The sequence below is a fragment of the Monodelphis domestica genome, chromosome 2 (genome assembly GCF_027887165.1).
Source record: "Monodelphis domestica isolate mMonDom1 chromosome 2, mMonDom1.pri, whole genome shotgun sequence".
NCBI lineage: Eukaryota > Metazoa > Chordata > Mammalia > Didelphimorphia > Didelphidae > Monodelphis > Monodelphis domestica.
Window position 1 is genome coordinate 466914423 of NC_077228.1, and position 27455 is coordinate 466941877.

General features: G+C 36.3%; 3 protein-coding genes across 9 annotated transcripts in view; 1 reads left to right on the forward strand and 2 right to left on the reverse strand.

Annotated features, from left to right (window-relative positions):
* SASS6 (SAS-6 centriolar assembly protein) overlaps window positions 1-2143 on the reverse strand; it is a 39757-nt gene extending 37614 nt beyond the window's left edge. The window contains exon 1 of the mRNA XM_007485222.3: window positions 1944-2143. Within this exon, the coding sequence (XP_007485284.3) occupies window positions 1944-2008 (65 nt within the window). The 5' untranslated portion in view covers window positions 2009-2143. The remainder of the gene's footprint in view (window positions 1-1943) is intronic.
* Window positions 2144-2153: 10 nt separating this feature from the next.
* TRMT13 (tRNA methyltransferase 13 homolog) lies at window positions 2154-26865 on the forward strand. Of its 4 annotated transcripts, none has more exons than XM_056819131.1 (11): window positions 2154-2455; window positions 8377-8423; window positions 8500-8587; window positions 13335-13397; window positions 14573-14642; window positions 14761-14867; window positions 15842-16009; window positions 16722-16794; window positions 21078-21152; window positions 25007-25436; window positions 25833-26865. In XM_056819131.1, exons 1-11 carry the CDS (start codon window positions 2297-2299, stop codon window positions 26026-26028), a joined length of 1476 nt encoding a protein of 491 aa, XP_056675109.1. In that variant the 5' UTR covers window positions 2154-2296; the 3' UTR covers window positions 26029-26865. The 4 variants fall into 4 exon arrangements, with proteins under 4 accessions (XP_056675109.1, XP_001381868.1, XP_056675110.1 ...); XM_001381831.4 differs by having other exon boundaries at window positions 8521-8587; XM_056819132.1 differs by lacking the exon at window positions 8500-8587 and having other exon boundaries at window positions 2204-2455.
* LRRC39 (leucine rich repeat containing 39) overlaps window positions 24911-27455 on the reverse strand; it is a 33921-nt gene continuing 31376 nt past the window's right edge. For all 4 annotated transcript variants that reach the window (XM_056819134.1, XM_056819135.1, XM_001381833.5 and 1 more), the window contains one exon: window positions 24911-26395. In XM_056819134.1, coding sequence (XP_056675112.1) covers window positions 26340-26395 — 56 coding nt within the window. In that variant the 3' untranslated portion in view covers window positions 24911-26339. The remainder of the gene's footprint in view (window positions 26396-27455) is intronic.

A 27455-nucleotide genomic window follows, 5' to 3' on the forward strand; every position in this document is an offset into this window, starting at 1 on the left:
AGCATTATAGTATTTATATGTAATATTTCATATTCTGAATAATGCACAGCTGTACATAAAGTGCTCCGTACTATATATATGTGTGTGTGTTTATATCTGCTAACACTAGCAAAACAAAACAAAAAAATCCTCCAAACTGGGAAGAAAAACACTGGAGCAAAGTGAAGACCTCAGGGCCCCTAGGATCTTCCCCAATGCTACTAAGTAAATCTTTGTATCTGGACACATTTCTTAACTTCCCTAAGCTGTATAAAGGCAGATCACTAAACTAGAAGCTCACATTTATGTAGTATTATAAGATTTGTAAAGAACTTTAATACAAAAACTTACTCCTCATGAGGAAAGTGAAACTAAAAGGTTAAATGACTTAACCACAATCACAGAACTAGTAAGAGTCTTAGGGAGTTTGGAACCTGGTGTTTCTGATTCCCAGGTTCACTCCTCCATCCACTACACCAAAAACTAGCTTAAATTCATATGAACCAAAGAATTAGCATTACTTAATTATAATATACACAGATTTTATTTTGAATTGACTAACAGTCTCACTTCAAATTTGCAGGTTTTTTAATCTAAAAGGATACAATATCACTTCTTTTTCAATCTCTATTCAAGACTTAATTTTTTAATATACTTCCCTTATACCATATCTTAAACCTGAAACTATATAACTCTTCTTGCTCAGTCTTTGGCACTACTTTGTGGACCAATAGTGTGTGAATATAATAGCAGTCATTTCAACTTAAATCTAGCTTCCAGATATTTTCAAAGCATTTTCTTTCACAAAGATTAATGAGTCAGGCCGGGCCAGTATTATCTCCACTTCACAGATGGATCAAAGGGGAAGTGACTAGTCCTGGATCACATAGCTTGTGTCAGAGGTGAATTCAAACACAGGACTGAACAAATCTGAATTATACGTTTACCTCACTACCCTTGAAACACTAAATAAAGTGTTATCATTTTAGAAGTAAATTTATCATCTCCTAGCTCCACTTGTTGATCAAGTGATTCAATCAATCAATCAATGTTGTGTAGCCTCTGCTAAGTAATGAGTCTACAAAGATTAAAAAAAAAAACCAATCCAACTCCCAAAGAGCTTACTGTGTTCTAAGGAGGAGCTTACTTCCACTTTAAGAAGATCTATTTCTGTACCAGGTAACGTCCCGATTCCATATTACAGATACGTTTTAAAATTTATCCAATAATATTTTTCATGGTTCCGTCCCCCCCCCCCCCCCATATCCCCAGGACATCAGTCTATCTCCAGCTTTGGAAGCTGAGGAGGAACCCTTCAAACCCCGGGTTCATGAATCCTGTTTGTATTTCAGTTAAAACTTTGTTTATCACAAGCCGCAGTAAAGAGCAACCGAGGGAGGCACTAGATGGCTTTTAAAAAACAAAACACTGACAGGAACTTCTACTTTTACTGGCTTCCAACCGGCTAGGACCCATTCCTTATTTCCTTCACTGGAGAAGGAATAGGTGGAGCACAGGACCTCGGATCAAAGCCTGCCTCCGAAACTTCCTAAATGACCCTGGACAAGTTACTCTCTCTGCCGGAGTTTGAGTCTCCTCCTCCGTAAAAAAGGAGCTAGTGGAATCTAAAAAGCAGCTCCTGCCTCCCTCACAGGCTTGCCAGGAGGTTTAAATGAGATAATACCGCTTAACCAACTTTAAAGCGCTTTGTGATTTATTTATTAATCTTAAATTAGTACTATTTTTCTTTTTTAGTTACTTCCTAAAGTAGAAGCCAAGATTCGACTCTCGATGACCGCCCGTCTCCTCACTCTCCAGAGAGAGAACCCGATAAGAGAAAGAGCCCTTCCGGCACGGAGAAGCGTCCGCCAGTCCCCAGCCGCCATGTTGCGTCTTCAGCGCAGAGCCCCCAACGGCCACCACCGCTTCAAGCCCCGGAGGGGCGGGGAAGAAGAGTCCCTTACCTCTCCTCGCAGTCCTTGTACTTCACCTGCAGCGGCACCAGCTGCCGAAACAGAACCTGACTCATGGTGGATCTCCGTCCAGCTACAGAACGGCCCAGCCCGCCCAACCCAGCGTAGCCGCCACCTGAATATCAAACTTTCTCCCCACTGTTTGAGTTTGGCGCTCGGCTCCCGCGGAGTGGGGCGGAGAGAGGGCGGGGAAGAAGAGAAGAAAGCGACGACTCCTTTTGGCCTTCGTAAGGCACTGTAGTCCCCTTCCGGTCGGGGACTTCCGGACGCGATTTCTGCCGGGTGGAGGCCCTGTTTGTAAAGAATCCCAGCTTTGTTGGCCTGGAGTGCTGGAAGCTGCGAAGATGGCTACTTCGCCGCGGACGACGGTGGAAGTCCAGGTTCCGACCGAGGGCAGATGCGGTTACTTTGTGGAAAGGAAAAAACGTTTCTGCCGCATGGTGACGGCGGCAGGGAGACGATTCTGCGGGGAGCATGCCGGAGCTGCGGGAATGGGCGCAGAAGTAGGGACACCCAGGCTTCCCCGCGTGGCTGCACTGTTTGTTTGCAATATGTTAATGACAATAATAATAGTGTCTGCTAACATTTATGTAGCGCCTGCTGTGTTCCAGGCACTGTGCTAAGCGTTTTACTGTGAACCTATTGATCGCCTTGTCTTCGAAGTCTCAACTAAAGCCCCATCTTCTACAGAAAACTTCCCCAATCCCTCTTGATTTCTCCCTTTTCAGTGCTTTCCCCCTGCTAGTTATTTCTATTTATCTTGAATATCACTTTGTAGATATCTGTTTGCAGATTGTCTCCCCCGTTACACTGTAAGCTCCTCGAGGGCAGGGTCTTTTTGCCTCATATCCTCAGGGCTTAGCACAGTTACTGGACGGAGTAGGCGCTTCTTAAAGATTAATTGAGACTCAGGACAACCCCAGGAGGTGGGCGCTATTATTTTCCCCATTTTGCAGTTAAGAAATATGGGACAAACAGGTTAATTGACTTGCCCAACATCACACAGCTAGTTAATGTCTGAGTTGGATTGTCTTAGGACTGACTAGGACTTTTCCACGGTTTTTCGGTTAGGATCTTTTGAGACTGTAATTTATTTTGTCTGTGCCTGTGCTTCCTCCCTAATTATATAGATTATTTTCTCCTTTTGCCTTCCTACTCTTGGTGATTTTTGGCCAAAATTTCCCAAAAGCTTTCGTAGACAATGTGCATGCCAAGGTGGATCTTTCCTTATGTTGTCTGTTACCAATTAAACCATCTTCTTGTCTCTCTTACTAAATAATCGACTAAATTTTTCTCCTTACACAAGTGTTTACCCAAGCAACTGCAATGAAGCCCACTTGTGTCAACCTTAATTCTTTGTACATTTTAATATTTAGTCAGTCTTCAAGTATTTATTAAAGCTTACTGTGGGTCAGGCACTTTGCTATACACTGAGACTACAAAAAGGGCAAAAACAGGCCCTCAAGGAGCTCACATTATAAGAGGAAAGAGAATGGGCATTAAGTACTATCCTGTGATTTACTACAATATGTCAGGCACTCTGCTAAGTGCTTTACAAGTATCTCATTTGATCTTTAAAACAACCTACAAAGATAGTTATAATAATCTGTTATTCCCATTTTATAGTTAAGGAAACTGAGACTGGATTTGACTTTAGGTCTTCCTTTTCCTCCTCACTACTCCCAAGGACTTGGTCACTAATTCTGTGTGAAAACATCTGAAGCTCCACATGGTCAATTATCCTTTCTAAAAAATGAAATGGGGGCAGCTAGGTGGCTCAGTGGATTGAGAGCCAGGCCTAGAGACAAGAGGTCCTAGGTTCAAATCTGGCCTCAGGCACTTACTAGCTGTGACCCTGTGCAAGTTACCTAACCCCTATTGCCTAGCCCTTACCACTCCTCTGCCTTAGAACTAATACACAGTATTGATTCTAGGACAGAAGGTAAGGATTATTTTTTAAAAAGAAAGAAGGAAATGTAGAAGATAATTTGTTACTGGGAAGGTAGGGGAAGCAAGTTGCAAAATGCTGGAGTGAAGTAAAGAAATTTACTATCTGTAAGGATAGTTTGCTTTTCAGATACCCAAATCCAGCTCATTAGCTCAGAGTTTCAGCCCTCCTACAACTTGGTTATTCCTGGATAGATAATAAGATGAAACTCTTTTTGAGTGATTCTGGATCTCATTTAAGAGACTCTCCAATATTCCAGACTTGATTCAATCAGTAGAATATCATCTCTTGAACTGGAGTATCTGAAGGACCTTACCATCTATGTGGAATCCCTCTTTAAACTTAGACTGATGCCTCTCTTCCATGACAGCGGTGAATACCATTAGCAAGCACACATCTCTAATTTAATACTTTACTTGATATTAATCATGGATCATTAATAGTTATCTGTTGTTATAGCTTTCAAAATATTTCATTATTTAGAGTTATATATGGGAGGAAATCTTAAATGAGAGCTCATGAGGCAGTATTTTGCTCTTCCAAATAAATTTTTTGTTTCAACACTTCCCTTATCTTAGAATCAATACTGTGTTGGTTCCAAGGCAGAAGAGTGGTAAAGGCTAAGCAATGGGAGTTAGATGACTTGCCAAGGGTCATATAGCTAGGAAGTGTCGGAGGCCAGATTTGAACCTAGGACCCCCACCACCACCACCACCACCACCCCTGTCTCTAGGCCTGGCCCTCAATCCACTGAGCCACCCCAGTTGCCCCCTCAACTCCCTTTTTATACTTAAGCAATAAGCACAGTGGAATCTGGTATTATCTGCATATTTCAGGCAACTATAAAGATGTACTCTGCTATGGAATATTAAAGTCTGTCCCATTCTAATATTTTCAACAAAAAACTTTATAAGTAAGCATAAGTTGATAATCATTGATATTTACTGTCACCTTTTTGCTCCCACAACTTGGTATCTACCTCTTTTTCGTAAAACTTGAAGATAGTCCCCTTATATTGTGAGCTCTTTGAGAGCAGAGACTGCCTTTTGCCTCTTTGTATCTCCAGCATTTAGCACAGGGCCTGGCATGTTGTAAACACTTAATAAAATGTTTATTGACTGACTAATCGTTTTCTCTTACCTCAAAACTGTTGTTTCTTGTTACAGACTTTCTCTGTATATTGTTGTCTAGTTCATCTTCTTTCTTTCCATAAGCAAGATCTCTGATGTCTTCATGCTATTCCCTCTAGATTTATTTTTTCTACCAGGCATATCATGTAGCTGGGCTTCTGTATCTATTCATCTCTGCAGTTCAACTCCCAGTGGCCAGAACTAACTTTATCAACTCAGAAAGCTCCTTCTATTTTGTCTTGACTCACTGTCTTCAGGACATAGTTCCTCTTTCTGGGTCAGTATTTCCATTGCAAGACAATATGGTTAATAGGAAGTTGGAAGAACAAGGGAGAGTTCTTCTAGTGCTGGCTATCTTCTGTCCTCAGTTAAAGCCCTTCCCTCCCTCTCCCTGTAGGTCAAGCACCCCCCATGCAACAGTCTTCTGCTGTGACTTGACTCCTTAGAGACCATCTCCTCTAGCCTATAAATGACTGGTTTCCCTCTAGGTCCACCAACCCTGATTGCAAAATATTCTGATATCCTTTGTAAAGAGGATACAAAATGTGTGTACAACTTTGCATTTCATTTGAGACTTTAGCACTCTTATTGTTTTTATTACCAATTACATTCTATAATTTCATCAGCCTGACTGAGGAGAAATTAGTTGATCTGGAGTTTCCTGATCAATTTTCTCCCACTATAATAATTCTTAGCATATTAATTCATTTGAAGAAAATGTAAGTATTTTGACTGACTACTGTGTACAAGGACCTGACCTAAATAATGGGGAAGAGAGAACCAAAAATGGAATAGCTTCTGCCCCAAAGATGCTTCTATTCTGCTATGAGGACAAAACATGTAAACAAGTAGATAAATTTAAAGTGCCTCTTCTGAATATTATAGGAAGACAATTCAGAGAAGCAAAGAAGAGAAAGGTATACATTATAGAGAAGGAGTATGGTTTATGCAAATATTTGGGGTAGAATATGGAAGATCAGCTAAGATCAGTTTGATTAGAAAGAAGAATGTAAGAAAAGAAACTATTATGAATAAAAGCAAGAAAGATAGGTTTGAACAAGATCCTAAATATCCCCTAAATGCTGGTAAGAGTTTTTTTGTTTTTCTCAAGGCAATAAGGAATCATTGGTTTTGAGCCAGGGAATGACATAGTTAAACTTGTCTTGAGGAAGATTTTTTGAACAGCTGTGGAGGATGACTTGGGCAAGGGAGAGACTGGAAGTAATGATTCCAATTAAGATATAATAAATAGTTCAGGAAAAGGATGAGAGCTTCAATAAAGTTAAGAGAGACATGAGTAAAGAGAATAGGATGCAAGAGATTCTAGAGATAGAATCAAGACAGCCAAATTAATTGGGTGTTGAGTGGTGGTAAGGATAAGGGAAGAGTTCAGATGACTTATGAAACTAGGTGACTAGGAGGAACTTCAAATGAGAAGCCCTTTGAAGAAAGACAATGTTGAGGGTGGTGATGCTTTGAGTTCTGTTTTGAATATTGTTGACTTTGATATGCTTTGGGACTTTCTGGTGGAAACTTCTATAAGGTAGTTGGTGAGACAGGTTCAAGAGAAGGACTTTATAGTTTGGGGGGTCACCTGTGTAATGATGTTAACAGCCCTAGGACATAGATGAGAACACCAAGAGAGTATATAAAAGAAGGGAGCTCAGGACATAACCTTCAGGGAACCCTACACATAGAGTGAGAGCTGGATTGCAAGCCAGCAAAAAAAAAAGCTAAGAGGAGAATGTTGTCCAGTTGTTTCAGTCATGTACTACTCTTTATGACCCCATTTGAGATTTTATTGGTACAGATATTGATGTAGTTTGCCATTTCTTTCTTCAACTTATATTACGGATTAGGAAAATGGGGTTATGTGATTTGCTCAGTGTTACACAGCTAGTAATCATCTGAGGCTGGATTTGAAATCAAGTGTTTCTGACTTCAGGTCCAGTATCTTCCCACTCTGCCATCTTGATATTCTAAGAAGAAACAGTATCATAAAATCAAATGAGCAGAAAATACCCAGGAAAAGGAAGATGGTGAAGTGTTAAGTGCTCCAGAGGAAAGTTTGAGGGGAATAAATACTGAGAAAAGACTATTAGATTTATCAGTTAAGAGATCATTAGTGCATTTGGAGGAAGTAAGCTCAATAGAGAGATGAAATGGGAAGCCTAATTAGAGGTTAAAATATGAATGGGTGGTGAGGAAGTAGAGGCAATAGGAGAATCATTCTAGCTGAGTAGTGAAAGGAAGGAAAGATAGAGGATAATATCTTGAAGGGTTTTTTAGTAGATGAAGGAGACCTGGGATGTTAGTAGGCAAAAAGAAAGGGGATGGTTTCTGGAACAAGTTCATGGAAAAGCTGGGAGGAGTTGGGATCACTCCCAGCATACCTACAATGATACTTGTTTGTCTTTGAAGGACCAGTGACATCACAGGGTGATGACATATATAAATTGGACTTAAGTGAGGCATAGTTGCACAAAGTCATCAGCCCCCTTTATTCCAGAGTTGTCAAAGCCCAGTGGCAAGACAAAAGTCAAGATAGTTGGTAGTGTCCTGAGATGTAGTAAATGACCTTGGCTACTTCTCTGACCAAGTTCTAAGCACTCCACAGCACCTGCTTTAGCCACCTTCATGGCAATTAGAACAAATTGTTCTCATCCATCCATACCCAGTATTTTGGGGAGAGTCTGGCACATACTTGGCATAGATACTGCTTCTCACCCCTACCCAACTCACCAATAGGTTTGTGACTCATCCATTACCCTCAACCTGGTTTAGCCCATCCAGCAAGGTGGTTAACCGGGATGTTGTTGCTGTACTTGCTACGGCTTCTTGGAGCCACAGGTAAGAGATGGATAACAGATGAACACCAAAAAGGAATAAGCAGCTCTGAAAAGAGCTCAGCAAATCTTCACCCCAGTGATGTATGTCCTCCTTGAACATTCCATACACCCCAAGGTGAACAGGAAAACAAAAAGACAGATAAGGAAGATTTATAGAAATTTCGAAATGCGGCATAGAAGAGTTGAGGGAACTTACTTTGGATGACCTTGATATTCTTAGTAAATCAGAAGGCAAGGTAATCTGCTGAGTGACAGATAATGTATCATATGCCAAGAGGATAAAGGATTCAAAAGTGGAAGACAGTGTTTAGTTGAAATGAAACAAGATTATAAAGATGGGAAAATGAAATAAAGCAGGAATGAAAGATTGGGATGAGACGGATAATTACTAGAGGTAGTGAGGGTAGAGAAGTAAGGGAAAGAATTGAAAGGTAGGACGTTATGATTACCAAGAAACAAACTTACTATTTTAACTAAATGCATTCTTTTTACACTAGGAAGAAAATATCAGGAAAAGAATACTCTGTCCCCTAGATCCAAAACAGTAAGTATGGGCTAAATCAATTTAAAATATTTTCCTGTATTTTAAATGTAGCTTCTACATGTTTGTTATTTGAAAGTAATTACTTTCTTAAATTTAGCACAGTATATGAAGATCAACTTGAAAAGCATTTGAAAAAATGTAACTCAAGAGAGAAACCAAAACCAGTAAGTATCCTTGTCAGTAAAAAAGTGCTTCAAAATATATTATGAAACATTTTTTAAATAATAAGAAGCTTACATATATCTTCAAGCTTACAAATGCCATTTTTCACAGAAATCCTGTGAGATGGAGATTGTTTTAGAGAAAAAGACAGAAAAAAAGAGATCCCAATAGAGAAAGCCTTTTACAAATTGGTTTTTGGTAATGTTAATTTTTATGTATTGTGTGTGGTTTAATTCTGTGAAGCTACTTATAGTTCTACTTTAGGAAAGGAATTTTTATAGTTTATAGATAATTGGCTTTTGATGTTAATTAGTAGTGGTACTAGTACTTAAAATTAACACTCAGTGGTTTCCACTGTTTGAACTGATGAATAAAGGAAATTTATGATCAACATATAGCACAAATGCAATCTGGATTTTGCCTTGTTGCAATTCTACTACTAATAATAAATCACATTTATATAATGTTTTAAGGTTCATGATTTGTTTTCCTCACATTATTTAAAGGAAGTAATTGTAATTTTTTTCACTGTTGTACAGAGGAAACAAAGATAAAGAGAGGATAAGTGGCCTCCTTTCCTTTGATCACAGTAATATGAATTAGGATTAGAACCAGATTTTCTGATTCTCAATCTAGACTCATTATACTTTACCCTACTATCTCATATATATATTTCTGGAGATGTAAAATAATATGCTTTACATCTTCAGAAATGGATTGTATCTGAAAGCAAAGAACCCTATCCTATTGAATTAACATATGGGACCCATTCATTAGCATTGTTATTTTTGAATTTGATCTCAGAGGACAAAACTATAACCAATGAATGGGAACTGCAAAGAGGTGAATTTAGGCTTGATATAAGAAAAAACTCTTGCAATTAGAAATAGTTAAAAAGGAAATGGACTATCTGAGAGTGTAATGGATTCATCCTCACTAAATACTTTTAGGCAAAACCTGGATATCATGTACAGAAGATTCTAGTTGAGGGGTAGATTGAACTAGATGACATCTTAGGTCCTGTCCAACTCTTGACATCCTTATATCTAGTCCTGCCAACTTGTAGTTAGAGAAATCCCCTTATATTAACTTATACAGCATGAACTTTAACCTTTTTTTGCATTATGAACCTCTTCTTGAACTAACATTTTTTTTAAATGCACAGCTGAAGGAAATGCTAAATTTAAGTTAGAGGTTTAGTGAAAAAAAAAACTGTGATTTTTTTTTTCCATCAAAGTTCATGTGCTCTTGGACTCTGTTAAATTGTATTGTCTCACTTTGTTAGTTTCTTCTCTTTATTGATTAGGAAGAAGAGAAACTATGTTCACATTATAACATTGCTCATACTATAGTTTTTCTTATGCTGCCCTTCCTAGTGACCAAGCAGTTATCAAAGACTTACTATGTGCTAAGCACTGTCCTAAATAGTAAAGACTCACACAAAGGCAAACATTGGATTGCTACCTTCAAGGAGTTCAAATTCTAATGGAGAGACCATGTGTGTATAACTTTATGCAGATATAAAGAACACATGGGAGGTAATCCTAAAGGGAAAGGCACTAGAAGCTAGAGGAAATAGGAATGACCTCTGCCAAAGATAGGATCTGAGCAAAGTCTTGAAGAAAGTCAAGGAGACAAAATCAGGGATGAAGGATAACATTTTAGGCCTAGAGTATAGCCAGTGCAAAGGTACAGAGACAGGAGATGGAGTGAGGTGTGCAACTAGCATAATTAGTGGGAAAAAGTTAACAGAATTGATAACTTCCAAACATTCCTTCTGAGAATATTAGAGCTGTACAGTCTTTGAAGGGTAAATTCAGGGGACAACAGGAATTCAGAAAGAATTCCTGTTTATTACTTATAATCGTCTAGGTGAGTACAGTTGGTGAAAGCAAAGCTTGGCAGAATCACTAGATGGTGATGAAGAAAGCCAAATCCATCTTTTTACAAATAGGAAATACATCCTATTGCATTTCCCCCATTTTTCTTTTTGCAATGTGTTACAGTGTGTTATCCTAAAGAAGACAATAGGGAAACATTTAGCAGAAATGTTTTGCAGAGTTGTTAATAGCAAGGGAAGCCACCAAACATTTTTATGCAACAATCATAGAACAGTTGTGATTTTAACTTCCCTCTTACTTGTGAACAATAAAGCATGATACTTTGGAAAGGCTAGATATGAAAACTAGCTTTTAAAATGAATTTCATAGTTTAAAAAGCACTAAAAGTGATAAAATATTTTTAAAATGCTACAGGGATTTTGTGAAAATAACCAATTAAGGTATTTCAGTGCTTTAAAACTACAGTATAAAAATCTTTATATTTCTCTCAAAGTCCCAAAACACCATAGCATTTTTATGAGAAGATAATATGATATTTTATTTAGCCATCTTCCTTTTTTTTTTCCTTTCTCACTTTAAATAAAATTTGTCTTCAAGTGGGGCAGGAAGTTTTGGCAGAAAGAATAGGAGGTTTCCCCAGACCTGAGAAAGATGTATATATAGTTTTCAGAAAAATAAGGATGTAGCAATTGCAAAATACAGAACTGTAAGTTGGTCTTTTCTCCTGGAATTTATTTTCTAGAAACTAACATTAAAGTTGGTGCTCCTAAACACTTAGAAAGTGAATCTGTGATAATTAAAAATCAGCATGGGTTCATAAAAAATCGATCATGCCAGACTAACATCATTTTCCTTTTTGGTAGATATAGAAAATATAGTAGACATCATAGACTTCAGTAAAGTATTTGGCAGAATCCTGTGCTATCTGCTAATATAAAAGATATGGACTAGATGATATTACAGTTAGGAAGGTGTATAACTGATTGATTGGATGAACCCATGATATAGTCATTAACTGGTCATTGTCAACTTGGGAGAGAATTCCCTTAGTGGAATATTTTAAGAATCAGTTCTTGGCCTGTGTCATTTAACATTTTTTTCATTAATTTGGCAAGGTGTAATTGGTATACTTGTCAAATTTACATCTAAAATAATGCAAGGAGGGATAGCTAATGTTAAGATAACATGTTAAGATAACAAAATCCGGATTTTTTAAAAGACTTCAGCAAGCTAAAACCAAGATCAGAATCCAAGAAGGTAGAACTTAACATGGAAAATTTATTTTCTGCACTTGGATTCAGAAATCAACTTCATAAAAACAAGATTGAGAGCATATGGCTAAACAACACTTTCTATTAAAAACATGGGAATTTCATGAAATGTATTTTTTGATATGTCAACAGTATGATACAGCAGTCAGATAAACAACAACAATATACTCTTAGTCTAGGTTAAGCAAAGCATGCCATCCATAACAAAAGAAGAAAGTTTCATAGTTTTCTTCCATAGTAAGACTATCTCTAGAATTATCTTATTGTTCAGGTTTTTGAGGAGATAGACAAACTGGAGATTGAATAAAATGATGGGAGTCTGGAAAGCACAGTTAGTTGAAGGAATCTTAAGATATTTCTCCTTAGAAGAAGAGAGATTTATAAAAGTATATGATCATTCTCTTCAAATATTTGAAGCAGTGTCTTGTAAAAGTATTATTTATTTTGCTTGGTCCCAATTGCCAGAAATGAGCAGTCAGTAGAAATTACAAAAAGTCAACTTTAGACTTGATGTAAGGAAAAACTTTCCAAGAATTAACTAGAACAGGTTGCTTTGGAGGTGGTAGATTCCCTCCTCTTTGGAAATCTTTAAAAAGAGGCTTTATGAACTGCAGATATCTCCTCCCCTAACACCAGACAGACCTAGATCCCATCCCAGACTAGCTGTCAGAAAGTCCTGTCACACACAAACACACACACCTTGTCTTTCCATTCACCCCACTCAGCCCTGCTGTCCCAGAACCCATCCACTACTAGGGGCTCCCTCATCTCCATAGAGCTTGGATGAAATGGGAGTCAACAATTCCATTTCTTTTGATGAGATGGAGGGTAAGGACTTATGATCTGCCCTTCCATAGTCTTTACCATCTGCCCTGCCTTGATACACTCCCTCCCCTGCCCTATTCCGGTCTGTTATCTGAACCTATTTATGTAACCTAAGGGCCTCTGGACCTTGCCATCTGCTCCCTTAACACCTTCTTCATATACCCTTGGGTTTTCTGGGCCTTCTGCCTTACAACTTTATTTATATGTCCTGTCTTTCCCCAGTCTGAGTATGAACTCCTTGAAAGAAGGGACTGTCTTGATTTTTCTATTTGTATCCTTAGTGTCTAATAAAATAGAGTGAGCATTTAAATAAAATTCCATTCATTTAATTTTTCAAGAGCAGCCATTTTTAGTCATCATAACAGCTGGACTGTTAGTGCCTTTTGGCAAAACTCTCTACTCTTAGTCATCCATTAGCAGGACTGTCAGCCAGTAGGCATTTATAAACCCTACTAGGTGCCAAGCACTGTGAGTACAAGAGATGCAAAGAAGGCATATAATAATAACTTATAATAATAGTTAGCATTTACATAGGACTTTGAGGTTAGCAAAGCTGTAGATAGATAGATATACACAGATACATATTTATGTATAAAATCTGAATTGATCAATTGGAGTATTGAATTACAAGTTGGATAGCTGGCAATTCATATTTTTGTCATAATGCATAAACCATATGCTATTGGATTTTTTATTTATTGGTGAAATGAGGATACACACTGATAAAATCACAAATCTTTTAGATAGATATAAATATTATTCTGCCAAATTCTGCCAAACAAACAAATGATTTGTTCTGTATTTTTCTTAAGGACTACTTTATTCAAGATATTAATGCAGGATTAAAAGATGAAACAGAAATCCTTGATGAATTGGTAAGTGCATTGATTCATCATTTAATTAAAAAAATAAGAAGAGGGAGCAGCTAGATGGCTCAATTGATTAAAAGCCGGCCTAGAGAAGAGAGGTACTGGGTTCAAATCTTGCCTCAGACACTTCCTAGCTGTGTGATCCTGGGCAAGTTAGAACCCCCATTGCCTAGCCCTTACCGCTCTTCTGCCTTGGAACCAATACACAGTATTGATTCCAAGACAGAAGGTAAAGATTAAAAAAAAAAAAGAAGACAACTATTAGAACTAGATCAGACAGGCATGCGAGGGAGCAAAGTGTAATAAGACTGGAAAGGTCAGAAGGGGCCAACTTGTGAAGGGCTCTTTTGCCAAACAAGATTTCATTCTTGATCCTGGAGAAAATAGAAAGTGACTAGCTTAGGCTGAGAAGACTCATCTTCCAGAGCAGATCTGGTCTCAGACACTTAGTAGCTGTGTGACCCTAGGCAAAGTCACAATAATTGTTGGTTTCAGTTCCTTCATCTATAAAATGAGCTAGAAAAGGAAATGGCAAACCACTCCAGTATCTTTGTGAAGAAAATCCTAAATGGGATCATGAAGAGTCAAGACATTTAAAACAACTGAACTACTACTGAGTAAGGAGTTGGAGGATAGAGGGTAATCTAGTTATACCACTTCCAGAAAATCTTAATATCTTAATATTAGTAGTCATGAACTTGTCTCCATCTTCTATGAAGCTGAATCCTATATCCTGAGGCTCTTTGAGGCCTGAATCTGTAGAAAGCAGACTGTTAATTTCAGAGGGTCTGGGTTCAGATTCAGATTGCCACTTATTACCTGTGATTTCACAGGCAAGACATTTCTTCTCTCTGGGACTGAGTTTATCTGTAAAATGAGCAGATGTGTCCCAAATCTTTTTCTCTTTGAGTGAGTTAGAGAGGTGACAGCTAAAAGGAGGCTCCATTCAGCCAATACTTTTTATGGCTATACAGGGGAAAGCTAGCTCTAGGGGATTACAGACTTAAATGAGTCAATAATAATGGTAGTTTTCTGAAACATCAGTAATGAGGAAGAATTCAAGCAGAAAGTGTTATGAGGCAATAGCCATTCATACATAAGGTTTATTTTAAAGTTGAATATTTATAAGGCTGCTTATACAGAGAATTGTTTTATTTATATTTGTTTGGGTTTATATACAGGTCCCAATTTCTTCTCTATCTGAAGAGCAATTGGAAAACTTAATTAAGAAATTGAGAAAAGCCAGCAACAGTAAGTCTGATTAAAACTGAACAGTAAAATGTTATGCCTTAGGTGATGAGATGTATTAGTTGATAGTGTGTTTATTTTTCAAGTTGCTTAAGCTATTGCACTTATATTTTTGACATAGGTATGAATTGTACACTTAAAGAACAAATAATGTCACATCCTGCATTGCATGATGTCTTAAATGACCCCAAAAATGGTGATTCTGCTTTCAAGCACTTGAAACAACAGGTATGGACTATACCGTAGTATCTGTATATAATGAATGTTGCTTGCTATTCCATGCATACAATTAATTCACAGAAATTCTATTTCTAGATGTAGCAAGTAAGAGAACATCTTCCAAATTCATCCTTTAATGCATTGTCATGGTGTAGAGATGACTCTGGTTTCTTAAATGCTGTGTTAGAGGGTTACAAGATCTGGCAGAGCTTTCCAAATTGCAAGGATTTATGTTAGTCAAATGATAGATTCTATGTCTTTCATTCAGTGTTCAGGCTTAGATAAATTCAGTGGGACTGATCATTAGGATGACTATAGAGTAATAATATCTCACACGTGGAATTTTTATTTATTTATTTTGCTGAGGAGATTGGGTTTCCCTTTCTTATCCAGGCTGGATGTTTAGCTGCCACTCATGATCCTAATCCCACCACTCATCAGGACCCGATGCCTTTTCCACCTCTACCCTTCACCCTGATCTCCTTGTTGACCACAAGGTTGACCACACTCAACTGGGATACTCAGCTAATAGAGCTCAAAAAGCCTAAGATCAAGCATTCTACCAGCCTCATCCTTTCCTAGTAACAAAGATTATAGGCATGTGCCACCACAGCCAATCTTATCATAGCAATTCTTAAAGAGCATTTTGTAAATTACAGATTGTTTATGAACTATGTCCGGGGAAGCATTACCCATGCTGGTGAAATTAAAGATTCTTGAATGTGGTTGTATATGAATAACTTAATTTTTTACTCACACAAAAATAAGACCTATTCTAAAGGCCTTTTTTGTATTTATCAGTGTTTTTTTATATGAACAAACACAAAAGCTAGTCACAAAAATAAAGTGAATATAAAATTTTAATTATGAATAAGAATGTACTGACATTTCTTTTAATAGAATATATCAAATTACATTGTCATTTTTCTATTTTGGACCAAATATATTTTGTTTTTTATAAAATAATCATGAGAACTTCACAGGCTTCAATTTTAGGTAACATTGAAAGATTAAATTTATTGGGACCAAGAAGATGTTTTGTTGAGTTTGGAGCTGGAAAGGGGAAATTGTCCCATTGGGTTGATATTGCCTTACAAGAAGCTGAAAAAGTCTACTTCTTCCTAGTAGAAAGGGTGACCACAAGATTCAAGGTAGGTTAAAATATTAAGATATGGCCATTATTTTGGATCTGTCTGTAGAAAATAGCATTCTCTTAGAAGTAAAATATTTACAAGGAAACATGTGCTATTAATTTTTGAGATACTGTGCCAGATTTTGGAGTTAAAAACATAAAAACAAAACAGGCTCTAACCTGGGGAAGCTTACTTTCCCCAGGGATTAGAGGGTGGATAGGGAAGGGTTGACTACAACATGTAGACAAGTAGAAATAAGTACTAAATATCTATAAAGTAATTGCAATAGCAAAGAGTTCAGATAACTGTAGGATTCAGTCAGGGCCTCATTTGGGAGTAGCATCTGAACAAGAATTTGAAGGAAGGATCATCAATGATGTTCTCTCTTTCTCACTCCCACCCCCACCCTTTCTGTCTCCCCCATCCCCAATGTAATTTTTTTCAATTTCTAATGATTCTTTTTAACTTAAATTGCACCTAAGCAGCTTATAGCCATTGTTCCTAGTTTTTAAGAGTATTTGGAATTTATACCAAATATTAGGCATAAAAGTTACCTTTAACTTGTATCCTTGATTGCTTTAGAGTTTCAAAGCTTTACAATAATGAAAACCTAGATAAGTATTTGCTTTGCTTCAGATTTATATGAAAACCAAAAAATCACTTATTCTTGAAAGTCATATGAAGTGCTTTAAATAAAAATTCATTATAATAATGTATTTTATTTGTGCAGGTAGATGGTAAACACAAAAAGAAAAACTCTGTATTTGAAAGGCTTCAAATTGATATTCAGCATTTATGTTTGAGTAAGTTGCATGATTTTCAATTATATAGTAATAAAGTATGTAAGTTGCCAAACGCTTGTGGTTACTGAGGTTACTGTTCATCACAAAAAGCATTGTTTCAGGGGAAACTCAGGAGTAAAATCGTTTAATCCTTTACATTAAAGGCCTTAATAACATTAGAGAAAGAAAAAGAAAGTGAAGATAAAGACAGGTCTATTTCAGGTACAAGTCAAGATGACATAACAACAGTATAGTGTAGGGATTTTGACCAATAAAGGATATGAGGCCATTTCTCCAAGAATAAAATTATTAGTATGGATGTATAATTCCCATGAATAAAGAATGGATATTTTTGCTAGTCTCCTACCATAAAAAAGAGCCTGCCCTGCTTTCCACTTAAATCAGAAGCTGTGTCCTCTTTCTGACTGGCTGAACAGTTTGACCTTTGGACTTCCCCTGAAAAGCCCCCATAAGTAGATATTTCAAAGAGGTAAATTTAGAGACATCAACTTCTCATTATTTCATCACAGGGGAAAAGGGTCTTTGTCCATACAAATAAGAAACCAAAACATCTTTTTCTCCACAGGTTCCTGGGCCAACTTATTTTTCAAAATGGGTCCAAGTTCACTGCTTTAATCCTTTTAAGATCTTAAAAAAAGACAAAAGATCTCAACCCAGTTTGATAGCCTGGAAGCAGGCTGTTTCTCCTGATTCTAGGAGGCCAAGGGGAAAATGATTTCCTATAGAAAATACTACTAACAATAATATAATTCACTATTCCTTTACCTCAACAGAAACCTTGCTCACCTCTGAGATTCTGATTAGTATTTTTTTAATCATAAATTCATTGTAGCAAAAAGCACACCCAGTCTGTCATCAGACAACATCCCAGCTAGCAAACAGAGCTCAAGTCTTTTAATATTGAGATCTTTGTTCAAATTGTGCTTAAGACACCACTATCTGTACAGTCACATTCTATTCAAACCCTCATACATAGACTAATGAAACATCCCTGCAGTCTACTAAGAGGAAACAGAGAAGTAATGACAAAATAATCTTAGCAGGAGCCAACAGATATTAGAAGTGGTTTTGTGGAAAAATTAGCACTTGAGCTGAACCTGGAAGGGAGCCAAGCATCCTACAAAGTAGAGGTGAGGAAGGAGAGCAACATTCCAGGAATAAAGGAGACTGCAGAAGCATGTAGGCAAGTCAGCCGGCAGCTGGCATGTAAATCACCTGCGGTGGGAAGGTGAAATGAGGTTGATAGGTTAGAGCCAGCTTCTGGCTCAAACATAAGAGTTTGTATTTTATCCTTCAGATATTAGGAGTTTTGGGCACTTTTTTGATCACAGGGTTAAGATGGCTAGACTAACCTGTAGGACTATCGGTTCATAAGCTGTGTGGAAAGGGCAAAAAGTAGAGGCAGATTCATTAATATATATTGGAATTAATCCAATTGAGAAGTAATGAGGGTCTGAGATAGGATGGTAACCATGTGGGTAGAGGAAATGAGAAAATAACATGGTAAAATGGAAAGAACATTGGATTTGGAGTCAGAAAATCTCTATTGTTGGATATTGGACAAGTCTCTTAAGCTCTGTGGACCTCACAAGTTTTCTCATATATAAAATGAGGGGATGGACCAGATAGCCTCGAAAGTCTCTTCCAAGTCTATATCTCTGATCCTATGAAAATGGCCCAGTGATGAAGTTATTAAAAATTGCATTTATATAGCAGTTTTTAGTTTACAAAACACTACATATGTTATCTCTTTTGACCAATTAAAACATGGAAGCTGTCAGGGACGATGTGTTAAGAAGGGTGCTAAACTTGGAGTGGAGAACCAAGGTTAATACTATGGCAAAGTAAAATAATTTGCAAATTGGCATTATTTTATTAATATTAATTGTTTTATTAATAGTGATAACTTTGGGGGCAGCTGGGTAGCTCAGTGAATTGAGAGCCAGGTCTAGAGAGGGGAGGTCCTAAGTTCAAATCTGGCCTCAGACACTTCCCAGCTGTGTGACCCTGGGCAAGTCACTTAACCCCCATTGCCTAGCCCTTACTACTCTTTTGCCTTGCAACCAATGCACAGTATTGATTTCAAGATGGAAGGTAAGGGTTTAAAAAAAAATAGTGATAACTTTAAAGGCTCAGGACCACTTTGTCTTAGAAGTGACCATGACTTAAATATAGTACCTAATTTCTGGCCTGCATGTTAACTTTTTAAACGAATTTTAAAAGATTTGAATGGAGCTCAGTTTAAATTTGCCTTGTTCCATTTTATACAGACACAGAATTTGAGTTCCAAGGGACCTTATTGACTTTTCCAGTTTAACATAACTGAAAAAAAAAAAGATGTCTTCTCTAACATATTTGAAGAGTAGTCATTCATATGTTGATTAAAGACTTAACAATAAAGTGGAATCTGAGGCAGCCTATTCCACTATAGGGTAGTTGTAATTGTTATGGTGTTTTAATTTGCTTCTTTACAACTTCAGATCATAGATCTAGAGCTGGAAGGGACCTGAGACCATTTAGTCTTTTCCCTTCATTTTATAGATGAGGAAACTAAGGCCCAGAGATACTAAATGTACTGCTTAAGGTAATACAAGTAATAAAGTTTATGTTTCAGAGGTGGGATCTGAACCCAGGGCCTGTGACGTCTGCTCTTTTCTGCAGTACCATGCCCTATTTATGCTCTCTGAAACCAAATAGGACAAATCTGATCTCTCTTCCATGGAACAGTCCTTCAAATACTTGAAGTATACAATCACATCTCATTCCCCACCCAGTCTTTTCTTCTCCAAACTAAAAATCTCCAGGTCCTTCAGCTGACCCGCATGTGGTAAGAGCTTTAGCTTCTTTGCAGTTCTGGTTGCCCTCCCCTGGATGCTTTCCAGTTTATCAGTGTTCTTAAAATAGGACTCCCAGATCTGAATACTCTATGGTTTGAGTAGAGCTAACTCTACTATCTCTTTATTCCTATATCCCAAACATTTCCTTTAATATCCCTATCACATGCCTGGATCTGATCGGGTTTGTAATTCTTTATTAAAGTTTGCCAATATTTTTCCCTTTAAGTCCATCCCTCCCCATCTTGTATTCCTAAAGTAGTTTGTTTTTTAAATATATGAGACTTTATATTCATTCCTGTTAAATTTTGTCTTCCTTGTTTGGGCCCCTGCTCCTAACCCGTCCAGCTGTTTTTGAATCTTAACTTGACATCTAGTTTGTTAGCTATATTTCTCAGCTTTGTGTCATATGTAGATTTGATAAGAATGCTGTCTCTGCCTTTATTCAGGGATTGAATTAAAAGCGTAAGTGCAAGCAGAGATTCCTGAGATATTCTACTAGATACTTTCTTCTAAGTTCACATTAAACTTTTAACAACTACTCTTTAGATCGTCTTTTAGCCATTTCCATATCTATTAAGTCCCCCTATCTTGTTTGTAAGAATAACATGAAATTTTATAGGTTAAGTAGTTCTACAATGTTTTCTTGATCTTCAGGGCTAGTAATCTTGTCTAAAAAGAAAATGTAGTCAGTCTATTTTGACTTATTCTTGATAAAGCCATGTTGGCTCTTTAAGATTACTTCTTTTTCTAGGTACTCATTAACCATTCCTTTAATAATAGATTCTAGAGGATTATCAAGAAATTAAGCCAACCATTGATATATAATTTGAAGATTTCATTATGCTTTTTTTTAAATCAAGACAATTTCTTTTCTCGAATACCGTAGTCTTCTCATTCTCTGTACTTTTTCAGAAGTCAAGACAGTGATGCAGTAACTATATCTGCCAATTCTTTCAATATTCTGGGTTGTAGTTCATCTCTCCCCAGAATTGGGGCAATAATATATATGCTAACTACAGTTAGGTAAATGATAATAAGACCAGGGGGAAAATATTTTTTAAATAAATATAAGAAAGAATGTTTTAGAAGGGCATATAAATGAGAAAGATGTTTGTTAATATCTAATTAACATATACATTTTAACAGAATTTTAAATAAATTTGTAATTTCATGTACAATATTTTCTTAATAAAATTTTTGTTATTGATGATAGTTTCTAAGTTTAGAATTGCTATTTTTTTAAGTAAGGATTGTCTGGGAATAAAGACTTCACAATGAACTGGTAGTTAGAAAACATTAAATTAGGTAACCTCTAAGAATCATTTCAACTCTAAAATTTTATGATTCTTTTATTCTACTACTTCTCTCTCAACAGATATTACTTCTTTCCTTTCATAAGAGATTTACTGTCTTATTGATCCTCAATTTCCTCCTCTTTTTCTTCAGGCAAAATACCTGTGCTAATAAAAGAAAAGTTACCTGTGGTTGGAATTGGAAAACATCTATGCGGTGTGGCAACAGGTATGAAATATAGAAGCATAAAAATGTGTTCATTAACATAGACATGTTCATTCAAGTCTAAAGTCTAATCTTCCTACTTGTGTCCTTTATCCCACCCTTATACATAGGATCATTGGTTTAAAGCTTAAAGGAACTGAGGAGAGGCATGTAATCTAATGCCCTCATTTTATAAATGAAGAAACCAGGCAGTTAAGTGACTGCCCAGGGTCACAAAGATAGTTAAATATCCCATCTCCAGGTCTTCTCTCCTGCATCTTAAATCTCTAATACTCCTCTTCACTCTGTCCCCACCCTGCTTAGGACCTTCTTAACTTCTCACAGGGTCATTACAATATCCTTATAAATTGGTCCCTCTACTTCCAGGCTCTCCCCTCTCATATTCATCCTCCATCATGACTGCCAAGAATAATCTTAAAGCCCACATCTGATGGTCACCACTCCTCTATTCAAAAATCCCTATTACATCTAGGATAAAGTACAAATTCCTCCACCTGACATTGAAAGCCCATTCACTCCTTATTGTGAGTTTTACATCTGCTGCCTTTGTGCCTTTGCCTAGTTTATCTCCATGCTTGGAATGTTCTCACCTCATCTCTTCTTAGAATCTGTCACTTGCTTCAATGTTCATCCCATGTATCACCTCCTGTATGAAGCTTTTCTTATTCCTCCCAGCTGTTTGTCTCCAGCCTCAAATTATCTTGTGCTTACTTCTTTGTTTATATATTGTATCCCTCCAGGAGAACATAAACTTCTTGAGGGTAGAGACCATTTTTCATTTTTTTAGTTTTGTAATCCCAGCATTTTATCCATAGTTGGTACTTAATAAATGTTTGTTTAAATGGATTGCATTTTCCTCCTTCCCATCTATCTACCTTTAATCATATTCAGGTCTTCCTTGTCCTTGAAAAAACAAAGCTGGCTTCATCCCCTTTATAAAACCCTTCTAGCTACTGTAGCCTCTTTGCTTCTCTCTTAGAACTGTTTTTTAAACATCACCATTATCCGATGCTGTGACCTTTTTTTCCCCAAAAAATTTTCATCCTCATTGACCTCTTTGAAAAATGTGATAGTTTTGACTATTTCCTCTTTGCTTCTGGATATTTTCCTTTTGTTTGTCTTCAGACATATTACCCTCTCCTGGTTGTCATGTACTTCTCTTTCTCCTCCCAAGAACACTGTCATTTTCCCAGCTGCTTATGGTAGGCATATCCCAAGGCTTTGTCTATCACCCTTTTCATTCTCTGCACCTTCTCCTTGGGCAATTTCCTTCACTTAAGGCATCTCTAGTCAGCCCTTTTTCTGAACTCCAAACTTGATTAAGCAGCTGCTTTCAACACATCCTACCAGGCAGACTCCTTGTACATCAGACTACACCTGCATCCTCTTCTGGCACCCCCCAGTCAAGCAGCATTCACTTAGATTCAAAATCTTGGTGATGCCTTTGGTTCTTATCCCCCCCCCCCCCCATTATATTCAAAGTCATTACCAAGTCTTGTTAATATTTTCTCTACAGTTTCATCCACACAGCCTTGTCATTCCAGCTTGGATTATTGAAATACCTCTTAACAGGTCTTCAGGACTATATGATCCTCCCATAATTATCCTTCAAACTAATGACAGACTTTTCCTTTTTGCAGACAGATATCTGGTTATGGCCCTCTTAAGTTCAAAGTTGTTTTTGTTTTTTGTTTTTTCAGAATAAAATTCAAACTATTTTGCTTAGCATTCAAGGCTTTTTTACAATCTGGTACCACCTACCCTTTCTTTTTTTTTTAAACTTTTATTTTAATTAACAAGCATTTCTTTCCTTCCTAAATTGATGTTAAGTGACATCCTGGTACCTACACTTTGCTTTGTTAAATTTTTATTTCTTTTTTCAGTGAAGAAACTCTTGTAGCAAAATTTATAAATGCATTCCTCATTGGCCATATCTCATCTGCATCTTTCATCTGTTTCTTCTATCAGAAGGGTTGTAGCACATTTCATCACTTGTCTCCCCAAATCATGGTTGTTCACTGCAGTTGTCTTTGTAATAATGTTATTATATACATTGTTCTTTTGGTTCTGCTCAGTTTAAATCAGTTTAAGTCTTCCAAGGTTTCTCTGAGTCTCTCATTATTTCTTTCAGTGCAATAATATTCCATTACATTACTGTTCAGTCATTTTTCAGTCATGTCCAACTCTTCCATGACCCCATCTGGGGTTTTCTTGGCAAAGATAGTAGAGTAGTTTGCTTCTCCAGCTTATTTAACAGATATGGAATGCTGAGGCAAACAAGCTTAGGTGAATTGCCCAGGATCATCCAGCTAGTAAATGTTTGAAGCCAGATTTGAACTTAAGAAGATGAGTCATCCTGACTCCAGGTCCAGCATTCTTATCCATTGTACTACATAGCTGCCCATTATATTCCTATTTCATAATTTGTTTAGCTATTTCCTAATTAATGAGATCCCTTTAATTTTTAGTACTTTGCCACTAAAAAAAAAGTATTATAAATATTCTTGTACATATGTACATGCATCCTCATCTTTCTTGATCTCTTTAGGGGTATAAACCTAATTGGTGATATCACTGGATCAAAGGGCAGGTACAAACTAGTGACTTTGGTAATAGTTCAAATAGTTCAAAACTGCATTTCAGAATGGCTATACCAATTAAAATCTACCAGCAGTTCATTAGCATATCTTTTTCCCCTAAAAATGTCCCCAACATCTTTTATTTTCCTTTTTTGTCACTTTTGCCAATCAAATGTCTAACACAGAACATCTGAGTTGCTTTGATTTGCAGTTTTCTAATTTTTAGTGATTTGGAGCATTTTTCATATAGTTTAGATTTCTCCCTTTGAGGATGGCCTACTAATATTCCTTGACAATTTGTCATTTGGAGAATAGTCCTTGCTTTTATATAAATATGAATTAGTTCCTTCTACAGCTTGGAAATGAGACTTTTGTCAAAGAAACTTGCTGCAATTATTTTTTCCAATTAACTGTTTCCCTTCTGATTTTAACATTAGCTTTGTTTGTGCAAAAAGAAATTTTAATTTCATATAATAAAAAAAGGCACTCCTGAGCTTTGGTTCCCTTCCTACCACTATCTTTGGGAATGGAGTCAATTGCAATAAGAAATATCAAGACATAAATGGTTGGTCCTGCATTTGGGTCTCTTCATCCCAAGATAGAGCAAGTCAGAGTTGTCAGCAATGGCTGTCCATTCACACAATAAGTAGGAAAACTTAGGAATGAAGCACTTTTGTCTCTAAATACTTCCTTTCAGACTCTATCTCCACCATCTTCCCAACAACCTCATTTTCCCTTCTTGCCACCCTTCAACAACAGTAAGAAACATCCCAGTGTGGGAAATAGAGGGGTTAACTGTACTAGAGGTAGAAATTATATGGGGAGTCCCTCAAAGTGATCTTCATCTCATTCCTGTAGATTTCTAGGGGTCAAATAATATGAGTTAAGTGCTCTTTGGTTAACAACTTCCCTGGGTTTTAGAGGTATGTTTGTTGTAGTTTTGATAAAAGTTCTTGTCAACACTGAGCTTTATTTAGTCAGAGGAAGGAGAAAAGAAATCCAGAGGCTAAGTTCAGACTTTTCCAAGTTGCAAAACTTAAACTTCCTTTCCTTCTAGCTATTATGGGGATATGGGATATAGGCTGTATTACAGAATAAATAAATAGAAAAAATGAGAATGTACATGAATTGAAAGGAAAACACCAGGAAATCATAGAATGAAATAGACAATTCACTCAGCAATAATGGAAAATATTTTACTGCATTGCTTGTAAATGTGCAAAATATTTATTTCTTACAATGTGGTTTGGAGGTTATATGATGTAATTATGTTTGTAGATCTTGCATTGCGATGTTTAGTTGAAACCTATCCTGCCAAATGCAAAGAAATAAATGAGGAACCTGAAGCCAAGCGTATAAAGAATGATAAAACGGATGCAGACAATGACACTTTGGTAAACGAAGGAAGTAAAAAGAATGAATTAGATCAGCGGATCCCAGTAGCTGGCATCGTTATTGCACTCTGTTGTCATCACAGGTGTGATTGGAGGCATTACGTGGGCAAAGAATTTTTCAAGACCCTAGGACTTGGGCCACAAGAATTTAACTATTTCCAGCGAATGAGTAGCTGGGCTACTTGTGGAATGCGGGAAACAACTATGGAAACATCAGAAATTAATATAAAGAAAAGAGATGATCAGGCCAGTGATAATGAAGATGAGCATGAAGGATTCAGGAAAACAGATGATAATCCTGAAGGTTTATCTAGGTAAGTGATGTATTTTGTGATATTCAACAAGAAGGAGAAATGATTGTTATTCATTTTCTCAAGATGTATAACACAAATTATAAAATGGAATTCTGAATTGAAAATTCTCATAAATTCTTAATTATGGTCTCAAATAAAAGGTCCCTTAGAAAATATGGAGGGTAGGTTCAGGATGTAGCACAGTTCTAGGAGCATAAGTACTCACCGGTGCTTATTAATGGTTCAGCTAAGAAATTACCATATCTATTAACAATTACTATATGGCAGTTTACATACTTGAGTTATAAGTGCTACTTTTAAAAAAATATAGTATTTATGGTAAATAATTAAGTTTTTTAAGTAAACCACATTGCTAATTTTTATTCTGATTTTGTGCTTTGTCGTTGTTGGATCTAGGCTTCTTACTGTTGAAGAAAGGAAAAATATAGGTCATCTCTGTAAATTGCTGATTGACCAAGGCCGAATCCAATATTTGCAACAGAAGGGATACAATGCTTCTTTGCAGTACTATACAGACTCCTTTGTGTCTTTAGAAAATGTCTTGTTAACAGCTTTACCCAAACAGTCTTCAACACCAGACTCAACTACATAATGAAAGAGAAATTGTTAACCGAAGAATTTTATAGCCCTTCTCTGGATATTTTAAACAGATAAGATCATTTGTGCAAAAATTATGGGAAAATTGTTTCCCACAAAAAAAAAAGTAGTTTCAAATTATGGTTCTTTCTGTTCACACACACGAGGAAGAAAACACTTTTTAAATAACTGGTAATACCCAATGTTTGTATGTTGTAATTCTTCAAATTCTGGTGTTTGTTTCTAAAACTTCAGAGAAGTCCTGAAATTTAGGTAATTCTCCAGGTCCTCAAAATAATCCTCTTCCATAGGTCATCTTGATTTTGTTTATACATCATTATTTATAGATACTGGCGAAACAGTTGGACAAGTTTCTTTATTTTCTGAAACACAAAAGCATTCCCACATGTAATCAAAAATCTTAATAAGTGCCTATTTGTATAAACTTTGGAAGAATTTAATTTCCTTTGGTTCTTAGCTAATTTTTATTGTATAATTTCTGGATGCTGCTCTACATATGTAATGAGCAATGTAATAAACAATTATTTTAAAGGATTTTTTTAGAATAAATTTCAATATTGCTTAAATACATACAGATTTGTTGGGGTAAACCCAAGAAAGGCAACCAGATTATTATTGGAAACAAATACCTGTAACTTACTTCAATCAGGCTATGAAAACAGTATCAATAAGATCATTTTTAGAAAGGTTTTTGGAAATATCCATGTCATATCAGAATTTATCGATGACCAAGACCAGAAAAGAAGCAATGTTTACTTTAAATACAGATGTTGTATTACATTTTTGCTACATATTTATGAACAAGGTTTGCAAATAAAATTTATAAATACTTTCTGGAATCAATTTTCTTTTACATTTACCAATAATCTCATTGTTTTCCTCAGTTTGAAAAAAGAAAATATATTCATTCTTGCTTAGACTTCTCATTTTTGACAGTGAGTTTTATGCATAGGAAAGTTTTAAACATTAAAAAAAAGTGCTTCTATACTTTCCTGTAACATCTGATATCATTTTATCTATATCTATAACAATATTTTTTCTTTTAAAAAGGAGTGTAGGCTTCATACCTATGTAATTTTTATCTTTGCAAAAAATAAGTATCTAGGCTTAATAATGCTAATAATTAGGAATTAATTAATTCCTGCTAGAGAAATTCCAACAGTACTGTTGAATTATTCTGATATGCTTGAGTAAGTGAATTATTGATAAGAATGTTCTGTTATTTATTATAGAACTTTGTATTTTTGCTAGCCATAAAACTTCTTGACAAATTAATTTTTTTATCTTTAATTTTGTTATAGGACCAAACTAAAATTTCCTAACTCAGTTTTTCTAATGTTTTGATTTTCATATCAAATACAATTAGAATGGTTTGATTTTTTTTTTAATGACAAGTATTCTCTGATCCAAAAGACATAAACT

Bases quoted from the DNA above. Each gene is read 5' to 3' on its own strand.
- TRMT13 (XM_056819131.1), top strand. From the start codon at position 2,297: ATGGCTACTTCGCCGCGGACGACGGTGGAAGTCCAGGTTCCGACCGAG. The intron at 2,456-8,376 runs GTAGGGACACCC...TTTTTACACTAG, and splicing joins CTGCGGGAATGGGCGCAGAA to GAAGAAAATATCAGGAAAAG. The intron at 16,010-16,721 runs GTAGGTTAAAAT...TTATTTGTGCAG, and splicing joins GGGTGACCACAAGATTCAAG to GTAGATGGTAAACACAAAAA.